At 41.7% G+C, this 18249-nt stretch overlaps 1 protein-coding gene across 1 annotated transcript in view; it reads right to left on the bottom strand.

The window, feature by feature from the left end:
• Nucleotides 1-18249, bottom strand: part of gpr179 (G protein-coupled receptor 179) — a 32800-nt gene that overhangs the window by 7878 nt on the left and 6673 nt on the right. Inside the window, exons 3-7 of the mRNA XM_085275850.1 lie at nucleotides 8120-8216; nucleotides 7164-7384; nucleotides 6805-6873; nucleotides 2207-2316; nucleotides 387-625 (exon numbers count right to left, since the gene is read on the bottom strand). Of these exons, the coding sequence (XP_085131976.1) occupies nucleotides 387-625; nucleotides 2207-2316; nucleotides 6805-6873; nucleotides 7164-7384; nucleotides 8120-8216 (736 nt within the window). The remainder of the gene's footprint in view (nucleotides 1-386; nucleotides 626-2206; nucleotides 2317-6804; nucleotides 6874-7163; nucleotides 7385-8119; nucleotides 8217-18249) is intronic.

Genomic DNA, 18249 nt, shown 5'->3' with positions numbered 1-18249 from the left:
TAAACTTGCCCATAGGTGTGAATGTGAGTTCGAATGCTTGTCTGTCACTATGTGTTGGCCCTGTGATAGACTGGTGACCTGTCCAGGGTGTACCCCGCCTCTCGCCCAATGACAGCTGGGTTAGGCTCTAGCCTGATTATGATGATGACACATCTAAAGTAGTATTTACTGAATTCTTAGACCTAAAATGAATCAGATTATCTTTATTATGTCCTTATGCATAAAGACTTAGAGGTGAAAGAGGTTTTACTTTCTTTTTATCATAACTGTAAATAGATATAGACATAGGTACATTTTGAGATTTAATAGAATCACTGTAACAGCTACTGTATGTTTAATGATGCTGTTGATACTCTTAACAGGTTCTTTACATGTAGTTTACTTACCTACAGCCATCATGTAGTCCCAGCGGTCAAGGTAACACATGTTGAAGCCCTGTCCATCAGGTGTGTTGGTTGTGATGAAGACTGGAATGTTTCTGTCACGATTCTGCATAACACCCACCGTCCATGCACACAGGAACCAGCTGACTGTCATCAGCATCACTCCCAGAATTCTCAGTAAATGGAGGCTGGACATGTAGGGCATTCTCTGGGCTGTGCGTGACAGGAACACCTTCAGTACTCTGGTCCAAAACAAGAGCAGTATTGGCCCTTAATGTGGAGTATTTGGGTACTAAAGACAAACTGGTGCAACTTGTAGTAAACAGTAAAGTCAGTGACTGAGTGTTGAATTTGATGTCACTTCAATATGAAGTTTCTTGAGAGATGTCTTTGCCTGGAGAGACTTTTGATATCAGTGGAATTAGGCTCAAAGTAAGTAATGTAAGTTAGACAAAAATCCACAGAATAATTTTTGCTCTCCACGATAATTGCAGATTTATACAAGCTGGGGAGATCTCTGGGAGCTATTTCTAAACAACTGCAGATTTCAAGATCATCAGTTCAAACAACTGTAGATAAGTACAAGTCATCCAGATGTGTTACCACTTTGCAAAGGTCTGGCAGAAGACCCGAAGGGTGACAGAAGAGATTGGTTAGGAAGTTTAGAAACAACCCAGGAATCACCGATTATCACAAATTATTCAATGTTATCTTAAATAAACAGGCAGATGGTGAAAACTTGGACATAATTGGGTGTTCCAATTGGTTTTGGAATGGATTAAGAAAGTAAGCTAACACATGAACTTCCCAAAGCTCTTTAAGCATCAACCCTATTGAAAATTTAGGGACTATGCTTAAAACCGAGGTTTGTGACAGAACACCAACCAATTTAAATTAACTCTATCAATTTTGCCAAGAAGGGTGTTCAAATCTCCAGCCAAAGTTATTCCAGAAACTTGTTGATGGCTATCAAAAGATCCAGGATCACGGTGCAACTTGAAACCTGCCAAGTGACGTTTAACCAAATATTAGTGTGAGTGTATGTATACATTTAGCTTATACGTAGACCTTTGTGGATTTGAGAAAATCCCCAATAAATCACTCAATGTTTATTTGAAAGGACAGAAATCAGAAACAAAGTCTTCCCATTTATGGTACACTCTGGGTGTACAAGTTAGCAAACTTTAGCTGATAAGTATACGCATATAAATTCAAGAGGAACATGCTCTTTTCCCCCCATAAAATTACACAGTCTTAAAGGCAAGTGGTTTAACTTAGTTTTGAAATGAATCATTTTATAGTCTCTTTATAATATAGTTTTGTTTGCTAAAAAGCAAAACAAAACAGACATCTATTGTCCTCCCAGTACTCCAAAAACTCAATTAACTTATCAATTTTAAATAATAAATAAAAATACTATGTTATGTGGAAACCAAGTTGCTCTTTGACCACAAATAGTGTCTGTATCAAAACATATTAAATATATGACAAATATGATCAATTTCATATTATTTGATATGAGATTTATATTTGTAGATACTCACTGAACCCAAATGTTATTTAATTATAACTGAATGCAGTTGTGGATTTATAAATAGGCCTAATTTCCTTCCAGCTCACTCAGAAAAAGATCATACAAAATATCTTCCAGTAAAATAAACTAAATATTTTACAGTAAAGTTCATGTATTTTTCAAGAAATTGAGCATTTATTCAAAGCCATTAACCACTGTGCTTTGATGTTTAAGGAGAAGGTATTAAACAGAAGCACTTAATTTTAACTACATTAAATGTTAGTATCGACTACTCTCGGTGCTAACCTACCTGTACATCTTAAGTGTGACTGTGCCGTAGACAATGGAGAAACCAAGCATTCGCACCCAGCGGAGCAGGATGCACCTGAAGGTGCTTGGCCTGAAGTACATGATAAAGACCTGCAGAGACAAAGAAAGAAATGCTTAGTAAAAAAAAAAACTACAGCTATACACAACCAACCAACAGTTTCTATTGGTGTATAGATAGTTGGCGCAACCAGTTATTAGGTTTAGGGGGCGATCACTTCTTCACCATGTAGGTTTTGGATTTCTTTCCCCTTAAAAATAAACGCCTTCATTTAGAAACTGCATTTTGTGTTTACTTGTCTTATTTTTGTCTAATATGCAATTTTGTTTGATAATCTAACAGATTTAAGTGTGACAAACTTATCAAAAAATAGAAGGAGGTAAACACACCACTGTATGTACATTACCAGTCAAAAGTTTGGACACACCTTCTCATTTAATGTTTTTTCTTTATTTTTTTTAATACTTTCCACATTGACAAACTGAAGACATTGGACATATGAAGCAAGATATATGGAATTATGTAGCAAAGAAAAAATTGATAAATAACTCTAAATATCTCTTATATTTAAGATTCGTGAAAGTAGCCACCCTTTGCTTTGCTGACAGCGCTGCAAATCCTTGGCCTTCTCTCAGTGAGCTTCATGATGTCGTCACCTGAACAGGTTTTCACTTCACAGGTGGGCCTTGTCAGGGTTCATTTGTGAAATTTCATGCCTTCTTAAAGGAGTTGGGACCATCAGTTGTGTTGTGCAAAAGTCAGGTTGGTACACAGCTGACAGCCCTATTTGACAACTGTTAGAATTCATATTATGGAAAGAACCAGTCAGCTAATTAAAGCGAAACAACAGTCCACGATTACTTTAAGAACTGAAGGTCAGTCAGTCCACAAAATTGCTAAAACTTTGAGTTCCCCAAACATGCTTCCAGACTGTGTAAGGGCCATTTGACCAACACGGAGAGTGATGGAGTGCTGCCCCAGATGGCCTGGCCTCCACAGTCACCTGACCTAAACCCATTCGAGATAGTTTGGGATGAGATGGACTTCAGAGTGAAAGCAAAAGGGCTAGCAAGTGCTCAGCATCTCTGGGAACTCCTTCAAGACTGTTGGGAAACCATTTCAGGTGCCGACCTCATGAAGCTCATTGATGGAAGGCCAAGAGTGTGCAAAGCAGTAATCAAAGCAAAGGGTGGCTATTTTGATCTAATCAAATTTCAAACACGTTTTGAGTTGTTTCAAACTTCACACTGTTTATTACATAATTCCATATGTGTTCATTCATAGTTTTGAAGTCTTCTATGATGTAAATAATCATGAAAATAAAGAAAAACCCTTCAATGACAATGTGTGTCCAAAGGTTTGACTGGTAGTGTATACATACACACACCACATCTGTTTTTACTGATGCCTCTGCTGTCCGTATAAGCGCACATCACGCCTGACTGTAATCACTTTGCTGTGATGGTAGCATGAGCAAAACAGTGTCAGCCACTCAGGATAAGAGCATAATCTATATCTTGTGATAATGTAAATGCAAACATACATCACTGTGTTCAAACTGCTTATACAGAATAAACTGTTTAGAGTGACAACTTATAGAACAAAAGTCATGGCAGGAAGGCCCGTTTAATCAGTATAAATGGCCAGCACACAAACACAGATTGGGGTCTCTGTTATAGATGGAGCTGCACAGCAGAAAGAAATAATGTGATTGGTCAACCCAAAGATATAGTGCAGTGAGTAAGCTGAGCAAAATAAAACAATCAATGACAGAATAAATGAATCAATGCAATAATCCAGTAACTCCAGTGATTATTTATTGGGAACCTGTGTTCGCCAGTGCAGATTTGCATCATGGGGCTCTAAACCAAGCTCTCTTCTGATCTGACATTGTCTTTATTAACTATATACTCAAAAACCGACTTTAAAGCTGAGGCTAAAAATGAGAACACAGATATCCTGATGACTTCTAGATGCCAGTGATATCCAATAATAAAGCTCAAATCCTCCTCAATAAAACCAGTTCAGTTCATTAATATAAAAATAAAGCTGCTGTTCTTATAAAGCTGAACTAATGAGTGCAGAGGGACAACAGTTGTTGTTCTCTAAAAAGTAGTTACTAAGTAGCCAAAAGGTACCTACTACTACAGGTGCTACTACACCGAGACACTCATATTGATCTTTTTTTGTTGACATTAGAAAATCCTGCTACGTTAACGGGTCATGGTGGATTTCAAAACCAGCTTGAGTATGTTGGTGGGATGGTCAACAACCTTCCTTCATGCAGGGGATTTATTTGTAGATGAAATGGCAACTTTACTTCAGCGACACCCCAGTGAGATGACAGACCGAACTCTGACCTTTCATCTGGGGCTTTCAGAACTACAGTCAGCTATGTGGGCTGCAGGTCACCTTTGAATTAAAAAAAAACCCCTCACACAACATGATCCCAAATATTTGCTCATTTCCAGTCTTGCTTCCACCTCTTACGTCACCACAGCAGGTTTTAGATCTTTAATTTCATAACTGAAATATATCCTGTATTCATGTTTGTATATTCTTGCCTTCCATGCTTTCATCTGCATCATCATTTTGTATAGTTCTACACAAAATGAACTGACACATGTATCTCTGCATTTACATTTCTTTTTCTTCTTTCAGCTGCTCCCTTTAAGGGTTGCAACTGCAGATCATCTGCCTCTATTACATTAAATCTACATTTACATTTACAAGTACTTATTCACGTAAATTGACATTTATGATATTTGCATTTATTACTGGCATTGTTATTATTATTTAGCTCTTAAATGGATACCAAATATACCTGCAGGCTGCTATCTGAATAAAGGTGAGATGACTTGACTGTATTTTAGTTTGCCCATCATCGATAGGTTTGAATGACATGTGGGAGGGGCTTCTGTATTTGCAGAGTTCGCCCTTCTTATTGACATCACACAGAGCCAAGAGTCCTGAATCCTGAGCTTTTTGTTTGCATGGATTACTTGTAAGATGACTCTGTTTCATAGAAGCACCTACCACTGTAACAGCATATATAACATAATAGGTCCACTTAACTGTGTGTGCAAAACACTGCAATCCACTACACATCTTACTTTTGGATAGCAGATTCAATAAATCTTAAAAATGAATGCATCCTATATATTATACTGTAAAAAAGATAGCTTTGAAGATCATCACTTAAATATTCTTGAAATGTTAAAGTCAGCATTTTGTTTTGTTTTTTAAGCTGTCCTGCCTACAGCTTTAACAAGCTGCATATGGTCTGCACCCACATTTACTTTGCCAAGAGGAGCTCTATAAACTCTCTATAGGCTCATCTTGATATCCAGTTTCTTTTTATTTTATCCTTTTTATTTTTTTTTAAGAGTTTGCATGCTCTTCCTGTGTTTGTGTGGGCTCGCTTCCTCCCACAGTCCAAAGACATGCAGTTAGTGGGGTCAGGATAGCTGGTGAATCTAAATTGCCCATAGGTATGAATGTAAGTGTGAATAGTTGTCTGTCTCTTTGTATTAGCCCTGCGACTTTACAGAATTGCCATGACCCCAGGAAGCAGCCAGCCGAAAGAAGCCGGTCACCCAGTCCAGAGCCAGCACCCGCAACTGCAAGCACCCTGGACCCCACACTTCAAGAATGCAGGGCAGCAATGCTACCCCACCATCTCACCACACCTCAGCTAAAGCTTGGCCTCTTCCAAATCAAAGGCCAAGAAAAGTCCTGTTTCAGTATTAGGATCGTCTCATGTCTCATGATCATCCATCCGTTGCGGGGACAGCAGCCTAAGCAGAGAAGCCCAGACCTCCCTCTTCCCAGCCTTCTCCTTCACCTTGTCCGGGGGAACAACAAGGCAATCCCAGGCCAGCCAAGGGATATAATTTCTCCAGCGTGTCATGAGTCATCTCATCCTTGTCAGATGCTCGATCCACCTCAACTGGCTCCTTTCAATGTGGAGGAGCAGCGGCTCTACTCTGAGCCCCTCCCAGATGGCCGAACTATCCCTATCTCTGTTGGAGAGGCCAGCCACCCTTCAGAGAAAGCTCATTTCCGCCGCTCGTATCCACACGTATTATATGATCATGTTTCTTTTTACATATACAATCTAATGCAACCACCAAATACAAAGCACCTTATGAAGTGAATAATTGCTCTATTATACTCTCAAAATCCATTAACATGTTGACACACTCGACATTAAACTAAATCATCTGTAATGCGGAGCACAGGACCAGCTCTGCACACACTAAATCACTCTGTAGATCAAATTGACTGACACTTTCAGATGGATTAAAAGAAAAAAAATCACATCCGGGTTATGTTAACGCCTCTTTAATTGGTAAAATGAATCTAAAGATTGATTGATAATCTATGACCGGAGCTGAGGGAGGTTATGAAATGTGCCGACGATGAACACGCCCTCGCATTTCTCATACACGCCCTCAACCCATTCACCCTCCCTACAAATCGTCCATTGTCACATAATCTAAGATATGGAGCTGTGCAGTGATCCGTGAAGAGCTCTAATCTGTGGGGCTCTCAGTCGGCTGGCTCGGTCAGAAACTCACCGGGAAGTAGAGGAGCAGGGAGCCGAACAAGATTATCTCCAGCAGCAGCAGGCCAGAAGCCCGGATCCGCTGCGGGTGGAGGAGGAGAGGAACAGCTATTATGAGAAATTGTTGCAAACAGCACTACAGAATATAACACACATTAATGTAATGTGGATTATGCTACTACTACTGCTGCATCTGCGGTTGATTTTATGATTAGGATTAATTATCAGACTAAAAGTTTCATACAATAAGATGATGAATAAAAACTGGATTGATTTTTTTAACATAATGTATTTGGCTCAGCAGTCACCGTCAACCTTCCATCTAAACATGATCTATATGGTGGCCTTGCTAAGCCAAAAGATGTGACTCACCCGGTTGCGACGATGCCGGTAGGCCACCAGCATGCTGATGAAAATGAGGAGCATGAAGACCCCCTGGATGGCGAGCACACCAGACCTAAGAAGCCAGTCCTCCTGCACCCAGCATGGGGTACCGTCCTGGCAGCTCTTACAGCCCGGCCAGCAGGGGAGACAGATGGGCATGTTCGGGTAACACATACCATTGCTGTCACTCTCATTCACAGGGGCTCTATCTGCATCGCATACAGACACACACATCTATTCAACCTACACAAAACCATGGCAAAACCTCATATACATGCAAACTCCTCAAGGAGCTTAAAACAGTATGTTAAAGGTTTGCATAGATTGGGTCTAAATGATTCATCTTAATTTTGAAATAATCTTTTTTAGTTTTGAATTTTGACTTTGAAAGATCTGGTTTAATAATTAGCACAATTCCTGTTGTTGTAGATGGTCCAAAACCAATGGGTGCTGTCATGGTGGCTGCATCTATGATTTAAACGGTCTGACTACTAAGAAAACCAGCCTAAAGAGACCTGGTAGCCTGCTGCCTTTGCAGATGCTTGAAAAGAGTTAATTTGTTAGCAGCAGTGGATAGTTGATCGTCGCCTGGGCACAGTTTGCACTTTACCATCACTTTCTTGTTCTTTGATGCAAAACAAATAAAAGTAATGTCCATATCTTTGCTTCTCAAATGCAGAAAAAAAAGAAAAATGACACATTTGACACTTTTTTTTTTTGTATAATACAAGTAAGTGACAGTGGTCAATTTTTGACAGTGTGGTCAATCAACTATGACCCTCCGAAAAAAGAAAAACATATTTTTAGATTTGATTTTTGTAAATCCCCCCCCCCCAAATCTGGACATAAAACAATAGACAGAGCTGCTAGGTCAAAGTTAAGGCAGCAACCTCCAGGGAGTTTCACAGTTAAACCAACAGATTACTTAATATCTGTTGACTTACCTGAGTCCTGAGGCGATACGTCAGGGCTGTAGTATCCTTCTTTACAGCGACAGCAGTACTGACCCAATCGAAAGCCCCGGCCTGGAACGGGAATACACTGCAAGAAACACGGAGTGTTTGTTTTTCCTTTCTTTTGTTATATATATATATATATATATATATATATACATACATACATACATACATACATACATACATACATACATATATATACAGATAAATATCTCGCTCAGATACAGATAAATATCTGAGCGAGACAGATAAATATGAAGGCATGCTGGCTCGGACGTTGCCCGGATCAACAAGGTCCGCGTCAGGTGTTGAGGAACCAGGGCACCCTGACGAAAAGTGGGCTACTGGAACAAGAAGGCATCGGTGGGCAAGAGACGAAAACAGGGCGTTGTTGGAATGCTACTACGCAAGTAACCCCGGCGGAAGGGGCTACATGAATAGGATGAGGGACCTATGGATTCTTCGATACCCAACATCCACAATGACGGCGAAACAACTAGTAGCTCAGTGTTCCAACATTCGAAAGAAGGGACTGCTCTCACAGCTAGAGATTGACGAGGTACAACACAAATGCTACGGCAAGGAGGAGTCAGGACGCCAGGTCAGGGGGGAGATATCATCACCCCCACCTGAGATTGGGTACATAGCCCCAAGTGCGATAGGAGAAGGATCGTTGAGTGCGAGAGGAACTGACCTGAAAGATAGGATCATGGCCAAGCTTGAAACCTGGATCCCCCGTAGCCTGTTACCAAGATTACGTGAAGTACCCTCAGAAGGTCTGCTAGATGATGTTAATGCAGCACTACGGACAATACCTACAACCACGATTACCGACACAAACAAGCTGATCTACAATACGGCAGCAGTGATCAGTGAGATGCTTGGCTACAAGTTAAACAGCCACAAGGGGCAGTACCCTCCATGGAGAAGGAGGCTAGAGGGCAAGATCAAAGTAGCACGGAGGGAGGTTAGCCAACTAACGGAGTTGCAGAAAGGTGCGACAAATAAGGTGCCTAAGAAGTACAGCAAGCTGTCCATACCTGAGGCCTTGGAAACTGCCAAGCAAAGACTCACAGCCTTGGCCAGCCGCTTGAGGAGGTACACCAGAGAGATAGAAGGCAGGAGAATAAACCAGCTGTTCTCCACAGAACCAGCAAAGGTGTACTCTCAGTGGCAAGGGAACAATAAGAGAACAGCACCACCAAGGCTGGAGACGGAGCAATACTGGAAGAGCATATGGGAGAAGGACGCAACCCATAACGGCAATGCTCAGTGGCTAGTGGATCTGAGGGCAGACCACAGCGACCTCCCTGAACAGGGTCCAGTAACCATCACAGTGGCAGATATCCAAGAAAGGGTCTCCAGTATGAAGAGTTGGACAGCACCAGGGCCCGACATGGTTCACGCCTACTGGCTAAAGAAGCTGACTGCACTCCACGAGCGTCTGGCAGCACAAATGAACCAGCTGCTAGTTAACGAGAGACACCCGGAATGGCTAACCGAAGGTCGGACGGTCCTGATCCCCAAGGACCCCAAGAAGGGACCGGTCCCATCCAACTACCGACCAATAACCTGCCTCAGTACTACATGGAAGCTCCTGTCAGGCATCATATCGGCTAAGATGAACAGGCACATGGGTCAATACATGAGCGGGACACAGAAAGGGATTGGCAAGAATACCAGAGGCGTAAAACACCAACTACTGGTAGACAGAACAGTCAGCCGAGACTGCAAGACCAGACTGACCAACCTGTGCACTGCCTGGATTGATTACAAGAAGGCCTATGACTCAATGCCCCACAGCTGGATACTGGAATGCCTAGAATTGTACAAGATCAATGGGACCCTGAGAGCCTTCATCAGGAACTCAATGGGGGTGTGGCGTACAACACTAGAGGCCAACTCCAAGCCCATAGCACAAGTCACCATCAAGTGCGGGATCTACCAAGGAGATGCTCTGTCCCCACTGCTGTTCTGCATAGGCCTGAACCCCCTCAGTGAGATCATTAACAAGACTGGCTACGGATACCGACTACGGAACGGAGCAGTTGTCAGCCACCTCCTGTACATGGATGACATCAAGCTGTATGCCAAGAGTGAACGAGACATCGATTCACTGATCCACACTACCAGGCTATACAGCAATGACATTGGAATGTCGTTCGGACTGGAGAAGTGTAGTCGGATGGTAACAAAGAGAGGGAAGGTAGTCAGAACTGAGGGGATTGAACTACCAGAAGGCAACATTGCAGACATAGAGGACAGTTACAAGTACCTGGGGATCCCGCAGGCAAATGGGAACCATGAAGAGGCCGCTAGAAAGGCTGCAACCACCAAGTACCTGCAGAGGGTCAGGCAAGTCCTGAGGAGTCAGCTGAATGGTAAGAACAAGATCCGGGCCATCAACACGTACGCCCTGCCCGTGATCAGGTACCCTGCTGGGGTAATAGGCTAGCCAAAGGAGGAGATAGAAGCCACTGACATAAAGACAAGAAAGCTCCTTACCATGCATGGAGGGTTTCACCCCAAATCCAGCACCCTGAGGCTGTACGCTAAGCGGAAGGAAGGGGGCCGGGGACTGGTGAGTGTCAGCACCACAGTCCAGGATGAGACAACGAACATCCAAGAATACATTAGGAAGATGGCCCCAACTGACCGAGTGCTCAGTGAATACCTCAGGCAGCAGAAACCCAAGAAAGAGGAGGGAGACGAGGAACCATCATGGAAGGACAGGCCCCTGCACGGTATGTACCACCGGCAGATAGAGGAGGTGGCTGATATCCAGAAATCCTACCAGTGGCTGGACAAAGCTGGACTGAAAGACAGCACAGAGGCACTAATCATGGCAGCACAAGAACAAGCTCTGAGCACAAGATCCATAGAGGCTGGGGTCTATCACACCAGGCAAGACCCCAGGTGCAGGCTGTGTAAAGATGCCCCAGAGACAATCCAGCACATAACAGCAGGGTGCAAGATGCTAGCAGGCAAGGCATACATGGAACGCCATAACCAAGTGGCCGGCATAGTGTACAGGAACATCTGTGCCGAGTATAACCTGGAAGTCCCGAGGTCAAAATGGGAGATGCCCCCAAGGGTGGTGGAGAATGACCGAGCTAAGATCCTGTGGGACTTCCAGATACAGACGGACAAAATGGTGGTGGCTAACCAACCGGACATAGTGGTGGTAGACAAACAGAAGAAGATGGCCGTAGTGATCGATGTAGCGGTTCCGAATGACAGCAATATCAGGAAGAAGGAACACGAGAAGCTGGAGAAATACCAAGGGCTCAGAGAAGAGCTCGAGAGGATGTGGAGGGTGAAGGTAATGGTGGTCCCCGTGGTAATCGGAGCACTAGGTGCGGTGACTCCCAAGCTAGGCGAGTGGCTCCAGCAGATCCCAGGAACAACATCGGAGATCTCTGTCCAGAAGAGCGCAGTCCTGGGAACAGCTAAGATACTGCGCAGGACCCTCAAGCTCCCAGGCCTCTGGTAGAGGACCCGAGCTTGAAGGATAAACCGCCCGCAGGGGCGTGCTGGGTGTTTTATATATGTCTATGTATATACATATACATAGACATATACACGGGCAGGGCGTACGTGTTGATGGCCCGGATCTTGTTCTTACCATTCAGCTGACTCCTCAGGACTTGCCTGACCCTCTGCAGGTACTTGGTGGTTGCAGCCTTTCTAGCGGCCTCTTCATGGTTCCCATTTGCCTGCGGGATCCCCAGGTACTTGTAACTGTCCTCTATGTCTGCAATGTTGCCTTCTGGTAGTTCAATCCCCTCAGTTCTGACTACCTTCCCTCTCTTTGTTACCATCCGACTACACTTCTCCAGTCCGAACGACATTCCAATGTCATTGCTGTATAGCCTGGTAGTGTGGATCAGTGAATCGATGTCTCGTTCACTCTTGGCATACAGCTTGATGTCATCCATGTACAGGAGGTGGCTGACAACTGCTCCGTTCCGTAGTCGGTATCCGTAGCCAGTCTTGTTAATGATCTCACTGAGGGGGTTCAGGCCTATGCAGAACAGCAGTGGGGACAGAGCATCTCCTTGGTAGATCCCGCACTTGATGGTGACTTGTGCTATGGGCTTGGAGTTGGCCTCTAGTGTTGTACGCCACACCCCCATTGAGTTCCTGATGAAGGCTCTCAGGGTCCCATTGATCTTGTACAATTCTAGGCATTCCAGTATCCAGCTGTGGGGCATTGAGTCATAGGCCTTCTTGTAATCAATCCAGGCAGTGCACAGGTTGGTCAGTCTGGTCTTGCAGTCTCGGCTGACTGTTCTGTCTACCAGTAGTTGGTGTTTTACGCCTCTGGTATTCTTGCCAATCCCTTTCTGTGTCCCGCTCATGTATTGACCCATGTGCCTGTTCATCTTAGCCGATATGATGCCTGACAGGAGCTTCCATGTAGTACTGAGGCAGGTTATTGGTCGGTAGTTGGATGGGACCGGTCCCTTCTTGGGGTCCTTGGGGATCAGGACCGTCCGACCTTCGGTTAGCCATTCCGGGTGTCTCTCGTTAACTAGCAGCTGGTTCATTTGTGCTGCCAGACGCTCGTGGAGTGCAGTCAGCTTCTTTAGCCAGTAGGCGTGAACCATGTCGGGCCCTGGTGCTGTCCAACTCTTCATACTGGAGACCCTTTCTTGGATATCTGCCACTGTGATGGTTACTGGACCCTGTTCAGGGAGGTCGCTGTGGTCTGCCCTCAGATCCACTAGCCACTGAGCATTGCCGTTATGGGTTGCGTCCTTCTCCCATATGCTCTTCCAGTATTGCTCCGTCTCCAGCCTTGGTGGTGCTGTTCTCTTATTGTTCCCTTGCCACTGAGAGTACACCTTTGCTGGTTCTGTGGAGAACAGCTGGTTTATTCTCCTGCCTTCTATCTCTCTGGTGTACCTCCTCAAGCGGCTGGCCAAGGCTGTGAGTCTTTGCTTGGCAGTTTCCAAGGCCTCAGGTATGGACAGCTTGCTGTACTTCTTAGGCACCTTATTTGTCGCACCTTTCTGCAACTCCGTTAGTTGGCTAACCTCCCTCCGTGCTACTTTGATCTTGCCCTCTAGCCTCCTTCTCCATGGAGGGTACTGCCCCTTGTGGCTGTTTAACTTGTAGCCAAGCATCTCACTGATCACTGCTGCCGTATTGTAGATCAGCTTGTTTGTGTCGGTAATCGTGGTTGTAGGTATTGTCCGTAGTGCTGCATTAACATCATCTAGCAGACCTTCTGAGGGTACTTCACGTAATCTTGGTAACAGGCTACGGGGGATCCAGGTTTCAAGCTTGGCCATGATCCTATCTTTCAGGTCAGTTCCTCTCGCACTCAACGATCCTTCTCCTATCGCACTTGGGGCTATGTACCCAATCTCAGGTGGGGGTGATGATATCTCCCCCCTGACCTGGCGTCCTGACTCCTCCTTGCCGTAGCATTTGTGTTGTACCTCGTCAATCTCTAGCTGTGAGAGCAGTCCCTTCTTTCGAATGTTGGAACACTGACGTCCGAGCCAGCATGCCTTCATATTTATCTGTCTCGCTCATGTCTGCGGTAGGCTTGCTTAGCATAGGGGGTCTAGCCTTAGGACCCTTACTGGATACAGACGCCCCAGGCAGGAGTCGAACTTGCGATCCTCTGTTCCAAAGGCGTGTAGTCTAACCACTACGCTATCCAGCTGCTTATATATATATATATATATATATATATTTATTTATTTATTATGGAATGCCCTTTAGGAAAATATTATATCGTTAGCTTCATAGCATAAGTGCCTAAGTCATTGTCTTAGTCAAATGACTTAGGCACTTATGCTATGAAGCTAACGATATATATATTCCAACCAAAGTCTGAATATATAGAATGATCTTTTGAATATATAGAATGAAGCTTGAATATATAGAATGAAACTTGAATATATAGAATGATCTTTTGAATATATAGAATGAAACTTGAATATATAGAATGATCTTTTGAATATATAGAATGAAACTTGAATATATAGAATGATCTTTTGAAAATATAGAATGAAACTTGAATATATAGAATGAAGCTTGAATATATAGAATGAAGCTTGAATATATAGAATGAAACTTGAATATATAGAATGATCTTTTGAATATATAGAATGAAACTTGAATATATAGAATGATCTTTTGAAAATATAGAATGAAACTTGAATATATAGAATGAAGCTTGAATATATAGAATGAAGCTTGAATATATAGAATGAAACTTGAATATATAGAATGATCTTTTGAATATATAGAATGAAACTTGAATATATAGAATGAAACTTGAATATATAGAATGATCTTTTGAATATATAGAATGAAACTTGAATATATAGAATGATCTTTTGAAAATATAGAATGAAACTTGAATATATAGAATGAAACTTGAATATATAGAATGAAGCTTGAATATATAGAATGAAGCTTGAATATATAGAATGAAACTTGAATATATAGAATGATCTTTTGAATATATAGAATGAAACTTGAATATATAGAATGATCTTTTGAAAATATAGAATGAAACTTGAATATATAGAATGAACCTTGAATATATAGAATGAAGCTTGAATATATAGAATGAAGCTTGAATATATAGAATGAAACTTGAATATATAGAATGATCTTTTGAATATATAGAATGAAACTTGAATATATAGAATGAAACTTGAATATATAGAATGAAACTTGAATATATAGAATGATCTTCTGAATATATAGAATGATCTCTTGAATATATAGAATGATCTTTTGAATATATAGAATGAAACTTGAATATATAGAATGATCTTTTGAATATATAGAATGAAACTTGAATATATAGAATGATCTTTTGAATATATAGAATGATCTTTTGAAAATATAGAATGAAACTTGAATATATAGAATGATCTTTTGAATATATAGAATGAAACTTGAATATATAGAATGATCTCTTGAATATATAGAATGATCTTTTGAAAATATAGAATGATCTTTTGAAAATATAGAATGAAACTTGAATATATAGAATGAAACTTGAATATATAGAATGTATGAACCTCATTTTTAGAGATGATGTGTTTCTGAATTCTCTGCCTTTACAAAATGGCATCAGCTGAACTATTTCAGTACTTTTTAGAGCTTGACAACTGTTTTGCGACAGCTGTTCAAACTGCAAATGGTAGAAATAATTTGAATTTATACTACGTCACCTTGAAGAACACGTTTTCATTATTGCAACATTTCTAGTGCTCATGAATAATGTTCAACAAAATGTTTCTGGGAGAAGATTATGCACACTTCTTGAGGGAATTTATCAATCACTGATGGAGATGTCAACTGAGCTAACACTTCGAGCATATATATACATATATATATATATACATATATATACATATATAAAAAGCACCAGTTCCTCATTCCTCTTTGCTCATTGTTTCCGAGGATGTGGTCCCAGCTAGTGAAATTTGATTTAATTTTCACTCTGACAATGAATTGTGGCACTGATTTTATATAGTGTTGCTGAGCCATAATGTGTGTTTTATAAAGAGAAAATAGACAAGGCGGAGGCATTAACGTGCATCTAATAATCTCGGGACATAAACATGAAAGTAGATCATGTTTAGATGGGAAAACAAAAAGAGCTGGGAGCCAAAAAACAAAGCTAGACTAGACTATGTGTCTCAGGTTAAAATCATGTTGACCTGTGAGGATATGAAACAGCAGCACATTAAAAACAGGGTCACATTACTCTCTCTCACTCTATTTCCCTCTGATGCTAGCTTCAATTTAGCTTCAGCTGGGACAGAGAAACAAATGCACACACTCACACAAACACAGACACACACACACACACGGATGCCGCGTGTTAATCTAAGTTAAAAGCTAAATGGATACATAATGCCTCAACTGAGAGCATTATCCTTTTCTAGAGAAATCCTGTTCAACAGCAAATAGTCACACACACACACACGCACACACACGTACTGTATATATAAACTCACAGCTCCCTTATCGGATGCTAATGGCACAGGTTGAACATTAATGTGATGTGGATTATACACAGCACATCTCAAGCAGATATTTGTAATAAATCAGTAGATTCACTCTGTAACGTTTAAGCTGAAACTTACCAGCTACTTCTAAAGCTTTACAGCCTCTTGGCTTCCCCAGAGCCCCAGGGTTTCATCAGTGTTTATAGTAATAGCCTGACATTTGACCTAACATAATATAAAGTATTACTGCATACAGTGGCTCTGATTAACTGCTGGACTGTCCTAAAAACTCCTCTGCTGTTCTTAACGTTTACATCACAAGTTTGCTTCAATAACTGTATTTGTTGTAGCAAAATTCAATGTTTGTGTGAATAGTTAGCATCATCTGTGTTTTAGTGTGGTACTTAATGGCTGATAAAAGGAGGGTTATTCTAGCATAAGAGCAAATCAAGTATAAATGACAAACGATCAACTTTTGTTGTTTAACCTTTCAATCCTGTACTTAGGTCCTCTCTCCAGTAAAACCTTACATAAGTGCATATACACAGCCCAAGTCAAATTATACACAGTAAACAATCAGTTGTGTTTTAATGATAACTCTATGCACAAATCAATTTAAAAATATCATACTGGTATTGCAAATGTTTTATTCAAAGTCAAATTTTCACCTACAACTAATTCATGATAGCCTGTGTAGGGGAACCCCCCCCCCAAAAAAAGAGATGACAGAGAAGAAACGGGCTAGAATTTTAAAAAGGAATGACTGCACATTTTCAGGGAATCTCTCAAAGAGCAAAATGACACCGTTGTACTGGATCACACACATTAAAAGCACCACAGATAGTAACGAAGGAAAAAGGAGAGACAGAAAGATGAGGACAGCTGAAGACAGTCAACACAGACAACCTCTGTCCACTGTAAGCCGTGTTTGGAGGAGAGGGCTTCCCACTCCAACTGACCATTATTTATTATGAGGTTTGATATGGTGATAGATTACAAGCCAATAACAGAGCAGATATTGGACAACCAGGACAGAAGAAATGGATGACCCAGTACGAGCCAGGTAATGCAGGACGAGACAAAGGGTGCCATGTGGATTTGGGGATTTTTTTTAGAGTGCTCTGCTCTTGTGTTTCAGACCTCTGTGAGTGTAGTGCATAAAAGGGAAGTATGTCAGCGGGCTGGATTATTTCAATAATCCATCAGATCATCCTGCAGCCTGCCACCCTGAACAGCCATCTTTAAATAGATGGCTGAGATGAGAGGTAGCGGATGGGTCTGCAAAGACAGCCTGGCAGAGAAAAGAGAAACCAACGTTGGACGGGCGGGGTGCAGCAGGTAGAACAGTTTAAGAGGCCAAAATGAAGTAACGAGCTCCACCACTCAGGGCTTACACCTTTTGGAGATCACAAACGTTTTAGAGTGTGCATGCAAGATGTAACTAAAAAGAATATAAACAGACATGTTTTCCATATTAGCTTTAGGTCACGGCTCAGAGTGTGTTCTTTACAATAGAAACAGTAACTAGAAAAATAACCTCAGCAGAAAAACGTCAACATCTAAGAAGACAGCAGAGAAGCCCTATCTGCTGATGAAAAGCTACTCGGCAGATAAAAATGATCACTGCATCTAAGATCATAGTCTGCGCTCCAGTTTCAAATGTTTCTATTCCATTGTAGTTGTCTGTTAGCCCATTATATGTTGTCTTTGGTCCCACTTAAAACTACATGGCAAAAACACCTAGAGCTTAAATTCAGTAATGAGAAGTGGGGCATTCTTTATCAGAACATCTTTGTTTCATTGTTTTGTTTATGTAAGATGTACCCCAACTCACCTTTAGATGTCTTTGTTATTGAACATGTACTGGAACAATCATCGATACTGGAATAAGAGCTGAGAGCTTAAGATCACAACATTATTATGTGGAACTGCAACACTAGATCCTACTGTATATGGGAGAAGATACACAATAGTGTGTATATGTCTTGAGATATCCCTCATCTCTATATATTTTGCAAGGAAAATGGGAAATTGGTACGAGTTACATTAACATACAAATGTTAATGGAAGGAAGGTGGTATGGCCGCCTTTATTCCATATTTGTACATTAGATGTCAAGGAGATGTAAGT

Source organism: Mchenga conophoros, linkage group LG6 (assembly GCF_057382185.1).
Source record: "Mchenga conophoros isolate Kocher_MC1m ecotype Shallow Benthic linkage group LG6, M_conophoros_male_GT1.1, whole genome shotgun sequence".
NCBI lineage: Eukaryota > Metazoa > Chordata > Actinopteri > Cichliformes > Cichlidae > Mchenga > Mchenga conophoros.
The sequence above is the reverse complement of the archived record's forward strand: the minus strand, read 5'-3'. Positions and strand labels throughout refer to the sequence as shown.